This window comes from Stigmatopora nigra, chromosome 19 (genome assembly GCF_051989575.1).
Source record: "Stigmatopora nigra isolate UIUO_SnigA chromosome 19, RoL_Snig_1.1, whole genome shotgun sequence".
In the NCBI taxonomy this organism is placed as follows: domain Eukaryota; kingdom Metazoa; phylum Chordata; class Actinopteri; order Syngnathiformes; family Syngnathidae; genus Stigmatopora; species Stigmatopora nigra.
The window spans coordinates 7,629,894-7,645,041 of NC_135526.1; the positions used below are offsets into that span (position 1 = coordinate 7,629,894).

At 36.7% G+C, this 15,148-nt stretch overlaps 2 protein-coding genes and 1 long non-coding RNA gene across 6 annotated transcripts in view; 1 reads left to right on the forward strand and 2 right to left on the reverse strand.

The window, feature by feature from the left end:
• The window catches only part of LOC144212509 (rho GTPase-activating protein 26-like), a 29,279-nt gene extending 25,664 nt beyond the window's left edge, over window positions 1–3,615 (forward strand). For both annotated transcript variants that reach the window (XM_077740459.1, XM_077740458.1), the window contains 5 exons: window positions 310–496; window positions 1,866–1,901; window positions 2,092–2,202; window positions 2,770–2,861; window positions 3,040–3,615. In XM_077740459.1, coding sequence (XP_077596585.1) covers window positions 310–496; window positions 1,866–1,901; window positions 2,092–2,202; window positions 2,770–2,861; window positions 3,040–3,128 — 515 coding nt within the window. In that variant the 3' untranslated portion in view covers window positions 3,129–3,615. The remainder of the gene's footprint in view (window positions 1–309; window positions 497–1,865; window positions 1,902–2,091; window positions 2,203–2,769; window positions 2,862–3,039) is intronic.
• Window positions 79–2,343, reverse strand: LOC144212510 (uncharacterized). The gene is made up of 3 exons (XR_013329777.1): window positions 2,079–2,343; window positions 563–632; window positions 79–494 (listed from the first exon to the last, which is right to left on the reverse strand). It is a non-coding gene; the product is annotated as an uncharacterized LOC144212510 (long non-coding RNA).
• A 3,851-nt stretch (window positions 3,616–7,466) lies between the features above and the next one.
• Window positions 7,467–15,148, reverse strand: part of LOC144212216 (glucocorticoid receptor-like) — a 31,271-nt gene continuing 23,589 nt past the window's right edge. For all 3 annotated transcript variants that reach the window (XM_077739908.1, XM_077739907.1, XM_077739909.1), the window contains 5 exons: window positions 14,239–14,511; window positions 13,195–13,339; window positions 12,699–12,829; window positions 12,006–12,163; window positions 7,467–11,271 (listed from right to left, as the gene is read on the reverse strand). In XM_077739908.1, coding sequence (XP_077596034.1) covers window positions 11,119–11,271; window positions 12,006–12,163; window positions 12,699–12,829; window positions 13,195–13,339; window positions 14,239–14,511 — 860 coding nt within the window. In that variant the 3' untranslated portion in view covers window positions 7,467–11,118. The remainder of the gene's footprint in view (window positions 11,272–12,005; window positions 12,164–12,698; window positions 12,830–13,194; window positions 13,340–14,238; window positions 14,512–15,148) is intronic.

Sequence of the window (15,148 nt, forward strand, 5' to 3'; positions counted from 1 at the left end):
ATCATTGAAAAAACTATAATTAAATTTTGCATGACTAAAACTTGCGGAATGTAGTTTGGCTACCACAAATCATTATTTCTGGTTTTGTCATCAGCATTTATTTGAGTAATTGTTTCACATAGAAATGTTATTTACTGTATTGCTATTTTCCATAGCAAAAGCAGAGGTTCATTTTGGATCCTTACAAAGATAAACAGCTAATTTCATCAAGAATGACAGAAAACAGAGATCGCATGGACTTTAAATAATCAAGTACAATCAATTATTTTATTTGGACTAAGGCCGTCTGATTTCCATTGTTCGTTGCAGGCGAGAAGAGGAACAGCGTCGTCAATGCAGGGGTGAGCGAGGCCACCGCGTTGTCCTCCACCAACTGCAACAGCAGCAGTAGCAGCAGCAGCAGCAGTAGCGGCGGAAGCCAAGGTCTGACGCCCAGACACAGTCTGACCAGCAACGATGGCGAGCACGAAACGCGGCACATCCGTCCTAGCTCACTGTAAGTCCCAAAAAAAATCCACATTATACGCCCAAATAGTAGAGACCTTGACAGCAATCAATCCACCTGAACTGGGAGGAGTTGGTCGTCATGATTCACCGCTCATGCTCTTCTCTTTCAATGTTTCCCTGATGTACTTGGCATTTGAGAAGAACAAAGAGAGACAAAAATAGACCAATGGAAATGCCATAAAACACCACTTTGTTTCTGTGGCTTCACGTTTTCACACAGCTGATTAAAATGAAACACACACACAGATTTGCTGTACGTGCCACATGTATACATTATATATACATACATATACATACATATATACACTTGCACATACATATATACACTTGCACATACATATATACACTTGCACATACATATATACACTTGCACACATACATATATACACTTGCACACATACATATATACACTTGCACACATACATTTATACACTTGCACACATACATATATACACTTGCACACATACATATGTATATATGTATATACGCATCTTAAAGGACCTTTTTTAAAAGATGTTTTCATTGCTCCCTTATGAAGAGCTTTCATCCCTCTGTCAGTAAATACAGTGCAAGTAAATGAGGGAAACACGTGGTGGAAATTTGTGTGGGTGTGTTCTGTTGACTGATGGCTTGTCTGCAGATGCACGGCATAATAATGCACAACTTTTAATGATCACATGTCAAAACTTGTCAGCCCTGAAATAAAACATCCAGCTTCTATAATGTTGGATTATTCCAGACCCTTCTCCCCTCCCCTCCTCCACAAATGATCATAGGATAAAGCTAGATCAAATGTCTCACATGGCAAAAAATAAAAAGATTAAAGTTACGTGCCCGAGAAGGGGTGTTGGCTTTAAAGACCATATATTGATAGTTTTGCTTGAAGATCTCCATTTATTCAATATAATTTGTATTATATTGTATACTGCTTCTTAGGTTTCTCAGAATTAAACCAGTACTATTTGCGTGCATTGTCAAATGCCAGTTAAAATGATAACTGTATAAATGCCTTCATTTTAAGAACAGAACACTTTGAGAAAAAAGCACATCTCGTATAAAGGACTAATGTTTTATTTAAATGTCAAAAGTTTCAAATTGCCTATAGGTTCAATTTTAGCAATTATCTCCAGAGTAAGCCAAGTTTGACTAACAAATGCAAGGCAAACGTTGACTTCAAGAATGTATTGGTACACTGAAATAAATTGAGCCCACCACTCCTTTAACTCATTCATTGCCAACCCTCCCCAGTTTAAATGCCTGCTAATGTGTTAGATGAATTTTTGAATTAAAAAATAGAGGTTAGTTCATCACCAATTATGTTGTCATTTTAAATTAGAATAATGTGTTTGTCTTTTCAGGTTGAACCCCAAAAGCCGAGGCAGCATCCCTGTCTGGTAAGGACTTTTGAATACTGTATATGATACTATTTTTGTGATACTACTATAAGTACTTTTTGAAGCCTTACATAAAACCTGTGGTCACAGTTAACACCCTCACCCTACACATGGAAAATATGCTCGTTTTATTACCAAGAACAAAGAATGGTGACTGAAACGTGTGTCTTTATTTACCACTATTGTTCAGTGCATTATCCTCCAGTCCAAACTCCCCACGGTCCCCATCCTGGCCCATGTTTTCGGCGCCGTCCAGCCCGCAGCCCGTTTCTTCGGCCTCCAGCGACTCGTCCCCAATCAGGTTGGTTGTCATGGCATGTTTACCTCGACGCTTCGGTCTCTACGGTTGCCTGGGAAACAGCTGGCAGTAGTTACCAATAAATGTTTAAAGTGCTCCAGCCCAGGCAAATATAAAGTGAAGATCTGAAACATGAAGCAAGTGAGGAGCTTTCTTGTCTGCTGATACAAAATACAAAATGACATGTTTCAGTTCAAAGAGAAAGACAACACCTAGTATAAATGTAAACAATGGTTGCTCAAAGTATTTACACTGTTATAGGCTATTCATTATTGGATGTCTTGCGCTGAGACATGAGCATTCACAATTGGACTTCTGTTGTTGCCAATGGCACATATACACACTTAGATGTTAAACAGGTAGTGTGGATACTTGGGATATTCACATTAGATTGGCTAAAGTTTATTTTACATGACATTAATCAAATGTTTGCTACCAAGTAGCCGTTTTCTGGAAATACTGGCACAATTCTTTGCATCAGATCCGAGACATCCCTCTCTAATTTTAACTGTTTTAGTGTTCTTTGAAATGTATCCTAAGCCCAATGTGTTTGACGCTCTTTGTTTGCAGCATTTCTGGCAAGCGAGCTCGGGCGCTGTACGCGTGCAAAGCGGAGCACGACTCGGAGCTGTCTTTCATTGCCGGCACCATCTTTGACAATGGTGAGTCACGCCATGGCACCTCTTACCAAATGGCCAAGTTCTGTCCATCAGACGTGGTGTAGGAGTTGAAGGTTTATTCCGTTCATTTACAAAAAGAGAATATTTTATTGCAAGTTTTTTTTTTCCTTTTCTTTTCTGCAGACTAATACAAGTGTGTATTTCTTTGCCTTGTGTGTAGTTCATGCTTCCAGAGAGCCAGGTTGGCTGGAAGGCACATTGGACGGTCGAATAGGACTCATTCCTCAGAACTATGTGGAATTTCTATAGCGCACAATGTGAACTGGAGGACAACACTGGACTTGCTCTTGACTAAACTGGACTGCAAGAGCAAGGAGGCGGGGGACCAGAATTGACCATATATCAGAGTAGGTTTAAACTTTTATTGGGGCGACAAGCAAATGGAACGGATGTGACGCAAAGGCAGACTTTGGCGAGATCCCCGGCTTGCACTGGAAGGAGCCACGGCGGTTCCAGCTGTTATTGGATTACTTTGGATGGCTTCCCAAGTCCTTGTGAAGGTGATTTGCTAATGAACCTGGAATGTGTGCGTGTGTGTGTGTGTGTGTGCGAGAAAGTGAACTGAGATTTTTCAAGCTTCTATTTTTCCCCTTTTGCCTTCTCTTTTGCTTGCACTGACTGCTCATTGAGATCTTCCAACAGTTGCTGATTGAAAGTATACAAAAAAAAGTGACATGCCCTGTTGGATTTGAGTACAGATTTAAATGCATAATTCCTGGAGGTGGGGGGGGGGGGGGGGGGGGGAGCCTGGATGGGGGTAAGTTCATCCACAGGTCAGTCAGTCCACGTCCCCCTCTGTTAACCACATAAAAAATGTATACACTTTCAAGCAAGCAACAAGCCGTGTACAGTAAAGAGCTTGTAAGGATTGGGGCCTTTTGCTTAATCCCCCCACCCCAAAAGCCGAGGCACTTTTTATGACAATACGCGCGTCCATTTGTACAGTCAAAAACAAATGTTATGTTGTTTAATATTAGAAACCTACCACATACCTGGCATTTAAAAGGATTACAATTTTGGGCAAAAATAAGCCAAAGCTATAGCTCATATTTTTATTGTTTTTTGTTCCTCTCCAAAACACATTTTAAGAGAAAAGAATAAGCTGCCCTCTTTTGGGCCTCTAACATTCTGCCACGTATAAAGTTGACGTTTGTGTCAAAAGTAATGTGCTGACTTGATCTCAAAGTTTCTAAATTGAACCAACATCAATGTGAAATGAGACTACTTTTATTTATAAGACTTGCTTTTAATCTGAAATAAGTTGTTTTATTCATTGTAAATTGCATTTGATATTTTTTTATATTTCTAGCGTTCTAACATGATTTCTTTATTTCATCTATGATGTGCAGATTTTTTTCTTGTATCATTTCAGTTTATTTACGGCCTTAAAAAATGGTGGGATTGCATAATTAAAGTTACATCTTTGCAAAGGGTGGCCTTCTTCCAAGGCAGTCACAGACAAATGTTTGAAATTGAACATGTCATTTTTCTATTATATACATTCCATCTTGATCAGCACCTAAAACACATTTTTTAGTCAGTAATAGATAACAATGGGGTTGGAAAAACCAATGACTTTATTGTGTAATTGCTGTCAAGTCAAATCATTTCCCGCGCGAGTCAACCAATTAACAACACGTAATTCAACATTGAATCATCAAAGAGGTGAAAATATCGACACTTAAGTGTGTAATAACACACGATTCATATCAGAAAGTATGTGGGTTTTTTTGTATGTTTTTATATCTCCCCTTCCCACCCAGACAAACATTCTTTGTATTTATTACATTGAACCGAAACACGAACAAAGCAATACACAACCAGCAAAACTTGTTCTGCCCTTCAGATCTTTTAAGATGATACTTTATACAAAATAGACTCTCATCGAGCGGTAGTGCATTTTTTTAGTCTAACTCCGGTCGATTTACATGTGATATCATTTTTTTCTATAATATTTTTTTGTTTTTTCTTTAAGGGACCAGCAAGTCCTCATTAATAGCCAAAAAAGCAAAAGCTGGTATGTTTATCGAAAAAGACGGCTCCTTAAAATAAGATGCTACTTAAAATGTAACCATACATGGATGTTTTTTTTTTTAAACTTTGGTCGCAAACTCTCACTCTACCTCTATTCCAATAACCTGAAGCATTTTTTTTTTTACATTGATTTAATTCACTGGACGGACACTTTTCCTATCAACCAATCAATCAACACACAATACAAAACAACAATGCTCTCAAATGATTTCCGATTGAGAAAAATATTTGTCATTTCCTGAATGGGATTTACTTTATGGCTCTCAGTGTCCCATTTTGCAAACTTAGAAACTTGATATGTACATACATCCTTCTGCAAATGGGATGGTGGGTTTTTTGGGGGGTTATTAATTATGAAAACTTGTCATGAAAAGTTTCAGGTTCAATATAAAGTGCACTACTCCATTAGAGGCAGATTTAATGGCCGTTTAGGTGCTGTTATTCTGATCAGCGACATACTTTGTATGATATCTTTCTGTGAAACATAGCATCAATGAACAGGTCATTGTTTGAAAAAAGAGTGGTCAATAGAACTGCTTCTTTGGAGCCACACATTTAAAAAATGTGGTATATTGCCTTTAAAAAAAAAAAGAAGCCATTCTGCAAAAAAATAAGCTGTTTGCACCGCAACGAGCATATTGGCACCACCTACATACACTTATTGAAAATGACATCTTCACATCCGAACTGTTTTTTGTGTGACATTGCACCACGCCGTATGGTGAGCACCCCTGTATTTATGTATATATGCGTGTTGAAACTTGTGCGCCTAAGGCCTGCTGTGCCATTAGCCCCAAGTAACGCACAGATGACCGGTCGTCATGGAAACCCCATTACCTGCAACGTTAACTGCCAATCAGAGAAATACATCTGAAAAAAATGGCTAAATGATTCGTGACCATTTATCCATTAATGCTTGACAGTCATTCGTTTTGTATTTAACACCACTTTTGTTGTCATTTACATAATTCCAAAGTACCAGTTGTGTGATACTGTATGTTCTTGTGGGTGTACAAAGTAGTAAAATGATATTTCAAAATCCCCGAAAAAGCTACCACATTGAATGTTACCTGCATCAAGTTCATAAGCATCAAGTTGAAGCTGGTTTAAAATGTGATCATATCGTGTATGGCCAACCTGAAGCAAACTGTCACATTTGGAGCATTGCACACACAATACATTCGCAGACTTGGACTCAAGTCCATTGAAAAGTCAAAGCGATAAAAGCTGTTGAGTTGAAACCTCCCGTGACTTTTGGCACCAGTGACTGAGCCTGAGCTTTCATTTCATTATTTTTCCCAAAAAACTTTGTAAGACGTTTGAAAATAATGTAGCAAAGTATATAGCTTTAAGTTTTTTTCCTCATTTTTTTACAGGTTACAAATATATATATATATATATATATATATATATATATATATATATATATATATATATATATATATATATATATATATATATATATATATATATATATATATATATATATATATATATATATATATATATATATATATATATATATATATATATATATATATATATATATATATATATATATATATATATATATATATATATATATATATATATATATATATATATATATATATATATATATATATATATATATATATATATATATATATATATATATATATATATATATATATATATATATATATATATATATATATATATATATATATATATATATATATATATATATATATATATATATATATATATATATATATATATATATATATATATATATATATATATATATATATATATATATATATATATATATATATATATATATATATATATATATATATATATATATATATATATATATATATATATATATATATATATATATATATATATATATATATATATATATATATATATATATATATATATATATATATATATATATATATATATATATATATATATATATATATATATATATATATATATATATATATATATATATATATATATATATATATATATATATATATATATATATATATATATATATATATATATATATATATATATATATATATATATATATATATATATATATATATATATATATATATATATATATATATATATATATATATATATATATATATATATATATATATATATATATATATATATATATATATATATATATATATATATATATATATATATATATATATATATATATATATATATATATATATATATATATATATATATATATATATATATATATATATATATATATATATATATATATATATATATATATATATATATATATATATATATATATATATATATATATATATATATATTATATTATCTGAATATATCGCTTGTATTTTTGTCTAAATATCTTCTGCTATTGAGCTTTGCGAGTGATTGAAAGGTTCATTGGCTTCTTAAATGGAGGTGAACAAGAGAATTGAAATGGTTCATTACAATAATGGTTATTTACAAGTAGTTTTAAATATGTGAAGGGATATGAGGAACACTGCAAAAAAGTATGATCACGCAGAAAATTTATTTAAAAAAAACTGAAAAAGCTGTAACACTGCAAGGACAAATTGTCCTTTCAATCACTTTGATTTAAAAAAAGACTTCTATCAAACTTCTTCCAAATAAAGGTGCTATGTGGTATGTCAAGAAATATGTACAAGTATTTAAAATGACAGCTTAATAATGGAGGAAATTTGCAATGCTCAACTACTCTTCATATTTTTTTTAAATGTTTCTTCTAATAATATAATGCTATTTTGATGAGATAAAGTGCACTTTTTAAATTAGCTTTCTCTCAAAGATAGGTGTGAAAACAATATTTGATCTAAAATATACCTTAAGATTAAGTTTCATATGTTTTCTTTATTTATTATGCTGATGATCTTTTTTCTCTGAGGAAAAAAAATGTAATAAGTATGATGAGCTTTGCGAGCTCAAAGGCACTCTGCTTAGTGCATTTCCCCCCGAAAGCATGGCGCTCTGGCTGAGTGGTTAGAGCATTTACCTCTGAGAGCCAAAGTCCTGTGTTTGAATCCCGGTCACCTACTGAAAACAAAAATCTTGGTCACAGCATTGTTTGCTATTAATAATGGTGTTGGGCTAAGTCAAGTTGTGGTTCAATTCCCAGTTGGGTATTATTTTTCCCTTAAGTAGCAACAACTTTATGTAGTCAAGACTTTCCAATAATCAAAAAAGTAAAGTGTGCCCACTTCATGGCGTAGAGGTTTGTTCACCTGACTACCATCTGGGCAGGCAGGGTTTGAATTCCGGTGGTATCTGAAACAGCTTTACTATGTATACTATGTAGATTTTATGAAGAAAATGTCATACTCTACTCTACTAAGCTTTACCATACTATGTCGTGTTTTGAAGAAGGAATAATTATACTATGTCATTTTCTAAAGAACAAAACCTTACTATACTATGGCATATTTTAGGCAAAAAAAGCCTCAATACAATAAAGTACTAAGTATGATCTGGGAGTGAAAAGAGACAAAACAACAAATACCACTACTAAATCCTGTAGAGTGGTGGCCCAGTGGATAAGTCATCAGTTTTCCATCTCTTTGGTCTTGGGTTCAAATCCAAGTGCAAGCAAAAATTTTCCTATTATTATTCAGTTAAAAGAATAAGTCCTAATGCCTAAGTGTCTAAGTGTTTGCAAAAATTTTCCCAATATTATTCAGTTAAATGAATGAGATTAAAGTACAAGTTCTGCTGCTTTCTCTCACAGTGTGGTGGCCCAGTGGCTAAGTCATCAGTCTTCCACATCTGTGGACCTTGGTTCAAATCCAAGTGCAAGCCAAGATTTTCCCAATATTATTCAGTTAAAAGAATAAGTATTAATGTCTAAGTGTCTAACTAAATAATTCTTCAGCGGTGGATGAAGCATTTTGTCAAAAAAATGACTAAGTGTTTCACCCAATTTCCTTGGATAAAACGTTTCAACACCCATGTATAAGTGGGGCACGAGTTGGTGTAGTGGGTTGCACACTCGCCTTTGCACCGAGAGAACGTGAGTTCGCTTCCCGGTGTCGGCGGTTCACTGACCAAGCAAGCGGTCGAGGGTCGGCCGAAGGCCGACCCGAGAACGCCTTTCGCACAGACAGGTCCCTCCAACATTCTTCCGAACTGCCGAAGGCAGTTCGGAATTTAACCTTTTGCTGAAAAGTATGACTAAGTGTTTAATATAAATTAAAAAGTTTTTTCTTTTTTTTTTCCCTTCTTCTTATTCCATTGACCAATTCTTCTTCCCAAGTATTTTCAGCCAAACGACGGCAGCGGGAATCGAACCCAGGTCTCCCAGACGGGAGTCCAGTGATCTAACCTCTGCGCCAACCAAGTGACTACACTTTTCTTTGTAATCATTTCAGTGTCTTTCCAAGAAGTCCACAGAAACAACTAAGTGAAAAAGTGTCCCAACCGGGAATCGAACCCAGGTCTCCCAGACGGAAGTCCAGTGATCTAACCTCTGCGCCAACCAAGTGACTACACTTTTCTTTGTAATCATTTCAGTGTCTTTCCAAGAAGTCCACAGAAACAACAAAGTGAAAAAGTGTCCCAACCGGGGATCGAACCCAGGTCTCCCAGACGGGAGTCCAGTGAACTAACCTCTGCGCCAACCAAGTGACTACACTTTTCTTTGTAATCATTTGAGTATTTTTAGAAGAAGTCCACAGAAACAACTAAGTGGAAAAAGTGTCCCAACCGGGAATCGAACCCAGCTCTCCCGGACGGGAGTTCAGTGAACTAACCTCTGCACCACCAAGGAACCACACTTTCCTTTGTAATCATTTGAGTGTCTTGACAAGAAGTACACAGAAACAACTAAGTGAAAATGAGTCCCAACCGGGACTTGAACCCCAGTCTCCCAGGTGAGAGTCAGGTGAGTTAACCTCTGCGCCACAAATTGACCATACTTGACTTTGTTAGAGATCCCTCTGGTTCTGACAGGCTGTGTAACATAAGAGCTAAAAGCACCTAGAAATCCAAGGCAGTCTCCCACTCAAGTACTGACCAGGCCTGGCCCCACTTAACTTCCAAAACCAGACATGATTTCTGGGTAGTATGCAATGAGCCCAACCAAATAGGGTAAGAGATTTGATACTTTGAGTAGGATTTATAAATTTATGTAAATATAAGAGAGGGATAGGAATAGATAAGAACAAAAAAAACGCCAACAAAATATTAAATAAAGACTACAAATGCTCTATACCAGGGGTCTCAAACTCACTTTAGTGTGTGAGAACCCTGTTCTAATATAAGGGCTAAGAGCACCGAGTATCTCCCATCCAAGTACTCAACAGGGCCAACCCCACTTAATTCCCAAGACCAAACATGATTTCAGGGTATTATGCCATAAGCTTAACTAGTATATGAAACCTGCTATTTTGAGTAACACCTACAATGTTCATCTGTTTAGTGCAGACTTTTCATCGAGTTTAGCTCACAAATAAATAGTGTTCAAATGTTTGACCCCATTTGATAGGCCAATTATTTTGAGAACACAGACAGTGGAGCATGTTCGTGAAGCCCTCCTGCATATTTCTTGGAGGAGTGTTAAAAGAACAAGAGGGGAAACTCACATTTCAGCTTTTTCTTGAAATGTTTGGTGCCAAGTCCAAATTTGTTTTGTAGTTAGTGCCTTCTTTGCAAAATTTGTGAAGGCACTGTGCACTAATTACTCTAACACGCAAAATGCCTTTTCTTTTGACGTGATTGGCATTTCTTAACCTGAAACGATAGAAATGCTTAACGTTACACACAAAATCTTCACTTCTACACAAGCTGTGAAAATATGAGATCATCACAAAATTATTGGCCCACAAAAAGGGTCAAACATTTTGGATCAACCTGTATATAGAGAATTATTGATTTATTTTTTCAGTCACCGTGTTTTGCCACTTGTTACATTCTAAAAGCAGTTTGCAGTTACAAGCTGAAAGCCTTTTTCTTTTTTTTTTTGACATAGTTGACATATTACATTCTGCGACTTAGCGGCGGGTATAGGGGAGCGTGCTCACGACGTGGACGTTTTGAGGGTGTGGACCAAGGGGGTGCCAAAAATATTGACTCTAAATACCCAATTGACAGTCGATTGTCAAACCTGAGCAACGATGCGGCTATGAAGTTGAAGTATTTGAAGTCAGGATGACATTCACTTCTGATGAAAGAGCAGTTGCTTGACACTGCCGTCTTTGACTTTTGGTATCTGATTGGTGATGATCTCCGCCAGCATCTCGGGGAACTCCACGCTCAGTCTTTTATTCATGAAGGTGTAGAAGCAAATTTGAAGGAGATCTTCCACCATCTGAAAAAAAAAGACAAAATCTACTAAATATTTACAGCAAATGATGAGCAGTATTACCCTCCCTTAACAAAAAATGGAACCCTATTCTTGATAAACCAATTTGCAACCATGAACAAATAATCAATGATTGAACGATCCATGCCAACCCTCCTCAGTCAAAATGCATTGGACACCTACCACCCTTTCCCAACCTGTTATTATTGCTCCTTAGGGTATCGTGCTATTTATTCTGCACCTCCCCTCGCACCATTACTAACCCCTCAAACTCCACCCCTGATTATTTGCATTGTATACAGCAGTGGTCCCCCAAACTATTCCAGAAAGGGCCACAGTGGGTGTGAGTTTTCATTCCAAAGGAAACCTTTTCACCAGTCTGGTATCCAACAAGTGCAATCAGTGGATTGCAGTCAAGTGCTGCTTTTTTCAGCAGAAACTTCATTGCTTAAACTGTTTGTGTTTGATTGGTAAGAACAAAAACCTGCACCCATGGCGGTAATTGAGGACCGGTTTAGAATCCTCTGATTTAAAGGGTGCAGCATGAACTATGGACCTATTTTACAGGCTGGAGGCCAGTTAAGTCACTCTTGTTGTTGTGTTTTGGGCTCGTTTATCTAACCTTGCAGTCCTACTCCTTAGTCATTAATGCGCCACAGCTATGTAGCCTAATTACAATATTTCAAAATGTATTTTGCCAGCAAAAATACCGTTGACAGCTTTAGAGTGTTCTCACTCACCCCCTGCATGGAGTCCAGTAACTTAGTGAGCTGGTAGAACCGTTGCCAGTTCTGGCTGGTGTTCTCATCTCGCTTGACGATTGCTTTGCCCAGCTCCTTGATGTACATCATGCGGATCTCGTCGAACACCGTCTGGCTCTTTAGACCGTCTTTTGGCACTGTGCACACCACATGGGGAAAAAATATCAGCAAATCACATTATCGTGGGGCTATTTTGACAGCTGGGAAAGGAACAAAAACAGTTTTGCTTATTCTAATAAGATGGCAGTCAACAAAAACCTCAAAGAATATGTAGTTACAGCACTGCTTACATACAAGGAGGCAGAACGAGAACATAAACAGAAAAGGATTTGTAGACTCGCGCCGGGAGATTATGCGAAAGCACACAGGAAGTATGACTGAAACTCTTTCCATAATTCCAGAAGATACCAAATAAAACAGCCCTTTTTTATGACGCTTTTCAATGCATTATTAATATTATGAAGGGAGAAAAGACCTCAACGGAGGGAAAACGTCTAATCCTGCTTTTATGATTTTTGTAATAAAATGGTTGTTTACTTGATGGTGATTGGCATCTTTTCTTAGATGTTTTTCTATGCTGCTTGTATGACATGTATCAGACTAAGTTAAGGCTTTTAGGACCATCTAGGCCACCTTCATTAGAGGAATCTTGAGTTCTGTGTGTGTTTGTACCTGTGCTGAGCAGCAGCAGCACTTTCATGCACAGGTATTCCTCATAGGACACCTCCAGACGCACCAACTCCGAGCAAATCTTCAGCATCTGCTCACACTGCCCCGCCATGTAGGGAAGCTTCATGCGATCTCTGAAAATATGAGAAAAGCATCATATGGTAAGACTGGAGAGTTATGGGTTGTCATCAGGTGGAACAATTGTGTTTCTCATTTTGGGTTTTCCAGATACAAATGATGTACTGAAACAAATTAGCAAAGTTTTGCAAAGTTTGTAGGCAAAATACAAATAAATAAAGGGAAATTCATGTCATTGACAAAAGAAAAAATAATTGAAGTACATAAACCCCCCCCCCATTCATTTCGGATGTTTGTCAAATGACTGCCATTTATTGTATATTTCGTACTATAAGCCACAACAATGAATACAAAAAAATGGACTTATAGTCCAGAAAATATGGTACTCAAAGGTATCACTCATTCTAATTGCAATACCCACTGGCTGATGATGAGATCAGGGGCAAAGCAGAGCATGTTCCCATTGCACTGCTTGTATGACCTCCAGCCCAAACTGAAAGACATGAGGACGAGCCAAGAGCATTGCAGCAGCATCATCTGGTCGTCCAGGTGCAGATTGCGGAAACCTGGGAGACAACATTTTATTTGGCGTGAGATCCAATAAAAAGTATGCCTTTACACTCTGTTTTCCTTGCTGAGCGAGTTATTTAACACCACAGTGATTATGGCGGGTGAAATTCTAAACTCAACTGTGAAATAGGACAAACTAGGAAGTTTAAAAAAAAAAAGAAATAAAGCCCCCTCTAAGTTTTCCTGAAACTTTCTTCCTTTTTAATTTGGGAAAAATGTGAACTGCAGTTATTGTGGGGCGGTATAGGCAAAGGAAGCAAATCCTCAGGAGAATACTTGGAGCGATTAGTAGGTCATGTGGCTGCTTTCTCATGATCACAGTGAAGCAACACTTCCAATTGGCTACAGCTTCATGTTATGTTTTGGCTTCTGGCTTTCACTTGGTCCTCTCTTCTCATGGTTATTATTGTCGACCTCGTGACTCAAGACGGCCCGCGGACTATTCTGCCTGGAGGGGAACGACCGTGTTTTAGTCACGATGACATCTAATACATTTCAACTGGCCGTGAGTGGATAAAAAGTAGTCAGAGTGGCTATTCAATCAATTTGACTCAAAATTAACTTTATTAACTAGACTATTTTTTAATGACTCATGACTTTAATTATAAATAATCAACTGATTACTGTTTAGTTAAATACATGTTAAATCAAAATTAGATTCTGTTCGTGTATATATAAACAGTTAATATATTATATACATTTTAAAACTTCATTAAGAGAACAATTGTTTGTTTTTTAAAAGTTTTGTTGAATGTAGTCTTGGTAATGACAACAAATGACTTTACTACTAATTTCATGAGATGAAGAAATCACAAATACATTGGAATAAATGAGCAAAAATGGCAAATCTGGCCAACAAGCCGGACAGCCAATGAGAATCAATCTAAGCGATTACCTGGCAACGCCTTGGCCCACTTGACGGCCGAGATGACTTGTTGCCCGCCCAGCTTGTTGAGCGTGCTCATGAGGCGTGGCGAAGTATCGGGCAGCGTGCCGTCGTAGCCCGAATAAATGATCTCGGGTTCGATGGCCTGGAGCACCGACAGCATGGCGGGCACCAGCTGGGGCAGAGAGGTGGGGATGACTGCCGTTTGCACGGCGGGGACGTGCTGCAACACTCCCCTGTTGTGCCTTTGTCGTGCCTTGTCTAGTTTCTTGTTTTTCCTTGCTGATGGCAGAAAGAGGCAAAGAAACATGAGTCAATATCACCTATTTCTTTATTTTGGACTGCAAATTGCTCAAACTCACAAGGGTAGCTCTCCAATATGTCGACTTCAACGACACATCGCTCTTATTTTTACTTTGTCCCTTTTTAATTGTTGCCGTGGCAACCAAGCCATTCAACAACATCAGTGTTTGTCAAATTGATCTCAGACTTTCCTCACTCCATCGCTGCATTGATTGCACGTCATCTCACAAGTGCCATTGGAGTGGACAATAGATATTTTTGCAGAATTTGCTTGTCCTGCTGTAACTTTAAGGAATAAACTAAAGAAACATGTCAGTGGAGCTTCTCCAGCATCAGTCCTGACACTTCTGATAAACAACCTTAACCTTACATACCCTTCACTCATCATGCTCAGTCACTGGCATCATTTTTGCAACTCTTAATTTTAATTTGTCATTAATTGGCCTTAAATTTAATCTTTCAGGGGAAAGACAGAGGGTGTGCTTTTGTAATTTCTTAATCAAGCCTTAATTATGTGGTTAAAATGAAAACTGGTTAATGATGCTTGGTTGGCCAAGTCCACATTTGAATTAAAGAAAAAAAGAGGAAGAAAAACAGTCAAATTTTGAAAAAATTG